The sequence below is a fragment of the Solanum pennellii genome, chromosome 8 (genome assembly GCF_001406875.1).
Source record: "Solanum pennellii chromosome 8, SPENNV200".
NCBI classification, from domain to species: Eukaryota; Viridiplantae; Streptophyta; class Magnoliopsida; order Solanales; family Solanaceae; genus Solanum; species Solanum pennellii.
In genome coordinates this window covers 65790236-65794095 of record NC_028644.1, presented here as the reverse complement: position 1 = coordinate 65794095, position 3860 = coordinate 65790236, and the positions used below count along the sequence as shown (strand labels likewise).

The 3860-nt window shown below is 36.0% G+C and overlaps 1 protein-coding gene across 1 annotated transcript in view; it reads right to left on the bottom strand.

The window, feature by feature from the left end:
* Positions 1 to 1242: 1242 nt before the first annotated feature.
* LOC107026617 overlaps positions 1243 to 3860 on the bottom strand; it is a 9102-nt gene continuing 6484 nt past the window's right edge. Inside the window, exons 2-5 of the mRNA XM_015227657.2 lie at positions 3727 to 3788; positions 2687 to 2777; positions 2165 to 2267; positions 1243 to 2094 (exon numbers count right to left, since the gene is read on the bottom strand). Coding sequence (XP_015083143.1) covers positions 1417 to 2094; positions 2165 to 2267; positions 2687 to 2777; positions 3727 to 3788 — 934 coding nt within the window. The 3' untranslated portion in view covers positions 1243 to 1416. The remainder of the gene's footprint in view (positions 2095 to 2164; positions 2268 to 2686; positions 2778 to 3726; positions 3789 to 3860) is intronic.

Here is a 3860-nt window from a genome sequence, read left to right as displayed (position 1 = left end):
GAGGGTAATATTGAATGTCAAATTGAATTTTGTGCATAAATTCAACAAATATTATTAGCATATATTGATTTGGTGATCATGATTAAGAAAAATTCAAAGCAAAGTAGATGAAAACAAGAAGAAATTGAAAGTAAAATTAACGAACAACCACTTTTCGAAATTGAAAAATAGTTATTATTTTAAAGTTTCACATTTCATAAGGAAAATATTACGTCCTGAAATTCATTCCACTTTTGAAATTTGAAACTACACAACAATTTGACTATTTTTTAAAAGACAGAGTTAATTAAATGGCCAATATATGCCATTTCTACAATCGTAATGGAAATAGAGAACTCTACGTTGAATCTCTAAAGCAACACTTGAATTGTCTTTTATCAAATGGAATTTCATAGTTTCATAAAAATGGCTATTTTTTTTAATGTGAGGCCAAAAAATGGTCAATAAATATTGATATATACTGATTTTTGGTGGTAATTGAGGTAGTGGATTTAGGCTTCTTGTTGATGAAAACAAGTGGATATTATGTCATTTTTAACTTTCATTTTTTCACATTAAGTGATGGATTTCCTCTATAGACTTCTACCAACTATCAATTACTACATGCCCACAATTATGTAAAAGGAAAATGATAACCCCAATTTCCTAAGTCATTTCATATTGCATTTGGTCACTTAACCATTAATAAAAACATAGTATTAGATATGTGGGTGATTAAGGATCTTTTGGTGAAGTTCATGGTTTTATCACTTTATTTTTCTCTAGTAGACTTTACATTGTTTTTTATATGATACTTTCTTCCATTGTTTTCTTCTTCTTCTGTTACTTGGGTTGGATGCACTTGAGCCGAGGATTTTTCACAAACAACCTTTCTATCTCCACGACGTAGTAGTAAGGTCCACATACACTTTACCCTCTTTAGAACCCACTTTGTGGGATTGTTTGTGAAGTTCATGGCTAAATATTAGGAACAAATACAAAAGACTTGATTTGTATGAACTATGAAGAGGTTTCCCTTTAATCTTGATTTGTCTTAAAACACAGAAAAGACACTGTGCCCTCAAAACATTTGTTCAGAACAAGTATGTATCCATATTGGAGCACAGAATTGTTAAAAGGCCTGCTAGATTTTGGGAGTAACCCCAAAGGATCAAAATATATATGAATTGGACTTTCATTCATGGGCCAAAGTCCAGTTAGCATGAAATAAAACAGCCACCTAAAATAGGTGGTGAAGACTGATTTCCCACAAATTCCATAAAATGGATTACCATTAAACTGTGCACCAGGCACTATCACTTCCCAACCATTCACTGGTCACTATATCACAACATGAAAGTTAAAATTCAGGCCGCGAAATCGCGCACCTAACTAATGACTACATAATTTAGAACCCAACCTAAAGATTGTATAAAGTTACAGTTCTTCTATATCCTCAAGTGAATCAAACTCTTCATTAATACGACGAAGTTCTTCATCATCAATAGTAACTGTGCTAAACCATTTAGGTTGAGAATGACCCCATGGCATTATTGGCGGGTCACTAGTTTTCAAACTCTGCTCATTGGATGCCTCTGCATCTTCTGGCTCTGCTTGCTTTTCTTTTTTAGGTTGGTTAAACAGCTGGGACTTCATCTCCCAGCAAACTTTCAGGTCTTCCTCATTTCGAGCTTTGTTCAACTTATCCATCAGATCAGCGAATGCCGCAACATGCTCAGCTTCAGCGGTCTTGGCCTTTTTCTTTTTGCCAAGTGCATCTAGATCATTAAGGTCAGTAGCATTGTCACCTGCCTCCAACTTCCTCACCTTCCTCAATCCCTGATCTATGACATATTGCATCCTCTTTCTGGTATTCTCTATTCTAACTGGATCTGACCTAAGCTGTAACTTCACCCGGTTCATCATTGCTTCATTCTCATCTTCTGTCGAACCATCCTCATTATTCTCATCCTCCGCAGAATTTACTCCAAACACCTCTTCTAATAGACCAATATTCTGCATGTACCGATCAAAAGCTTCATTTTCAGCTGCAATGTTGCTCTCCCTGTATTCCTTCAACTGCATAAACCTCCATTCGTTTATGACTTGTGCATCCTGTAGTTTATCATTAAGGTCAATTTTTTAAAACGTAAACTCATGGAGAAAACACAAGCACTCCACATACCTTTCTGCTCAGTGGCCTCCTCGACCTTAGTGGGGTCTGCAAATTATTGAACTGTGCAAAATTGGTGGAAAGTTGACGAAGTGAAACAGCTCTGTGTGAACTCCTTGAGTAAAGAAAATAGAAGTCAATACAATATTCTACCAAAAGAGCAAGAAGCTCAGTAATCAGCAATCTATTCTGCCTAAACTAACAGAAGATTTGGGTGTGGGAGCATGCAGTAGATATGGAAATGCATGTGACAAACTCTAGTAATTCAACAGATTATTTCAAAGAAGGTAACATAATAATCAAATACCATAAGAAAAATTTGAGTGCCAAGAACTTGCTATGCAAAGACAGAAGAGATCACATCAAAATGAAGTATCCTCGAAGCGCATTTCTAATGAAGGATTGTTAACTGAGACAGATGATGGTTGTAACTCACTCTTTACATCATAGATGGTTGGTACAGTAACAGTCAAACTGTTCATCACTAAAGCAGTCATATATAAACGTGATAATGCATATTTGAGTATAACTTACCCAGCGTGAGATGCTTCAGTGGACTGCTGGTCAACCACAGGAGACCCAGAAGCTGGTATCTTATCTGGAAGAGTTGAACCACCTTTCAGAACTGCACAACGCCAAACAGAGAATACATATTATTGAGCAGAAGAAAGGAGTGATAGAATCACATTAGAAATTTTCTCTATCAGGCAGCCCTTTAGTAAAACCTTGTAAGAAACAAGAAATTGCCTTAACCGAAGGTGTGCTAAAGTCCCTGCTATCAGTCTCTTTGATCTGATGACTTTCAAATATGTGATCCTTTCAACATTTTAAAGAACTAGGTTACATGTCAAAAGCCCCAAATGCAGTTCATTACCACATAACATCCTAATGATGTCAAAACAAAAATTACACCAAATGTTAATGCCATGGTTAATAGTGTGAAGCTAAAAATATTCCTTTTCTTTTTGGCTTGCAACAATCACAGCAATGCAGAAAACATTTACAGATACTCAAACCATGAAGCCATGATTTCCCAACGACTATGGTCGGGTATCAGGTACTCCACACTACCCTTACAGATGCCAGACTCTAGTTGGAGGGCAAAATTTTAATCATGTCTACATGTGGTGGCATGTTTCTCTACTACTCACAACCAACATCTGGTGAACAAATAAGTAAGCCGGTAAGCATCTGGGACCTCCTGGTAATCAATTCCAAAGATTCTCAGTGCAGCAATTAACTCACAAGTAATCTGAAAAGAAAAGGCTTTAGGTTCCAGGCATTAGCCCAAGTTTGATGATACTCTTTCAAATTTTAAAGCCAGGAATAAATAAATGAAGCACTGTGCCCATCTTTAGATGTTAAACTTTATAATAGCATTATTGAGACAAAAAAGAATATATCAAAGCCACTGAAACTAGAATAAATATAAGATAAAAAAAATACGATAAATAAAAGATACTACTAAAAAGAGCAAATTCTTCACACTACATAACAAAAAGACATAGGTGCAACTTATTAAGTAGAATTGAGGAATACTAAGAGTAGCTGTGAAATTATTAAGCTGATCATACCATGGATATGACAGGGATTTTGCGCTTTCGCACAGCAGCTTTTGCATGACTGGAATGGACACCTGAAAATTCAATTGTCACCCATATTAGAAAGACAACATATGAAGAGAGGAGAAAGAAGGGAGGGGGGGGGG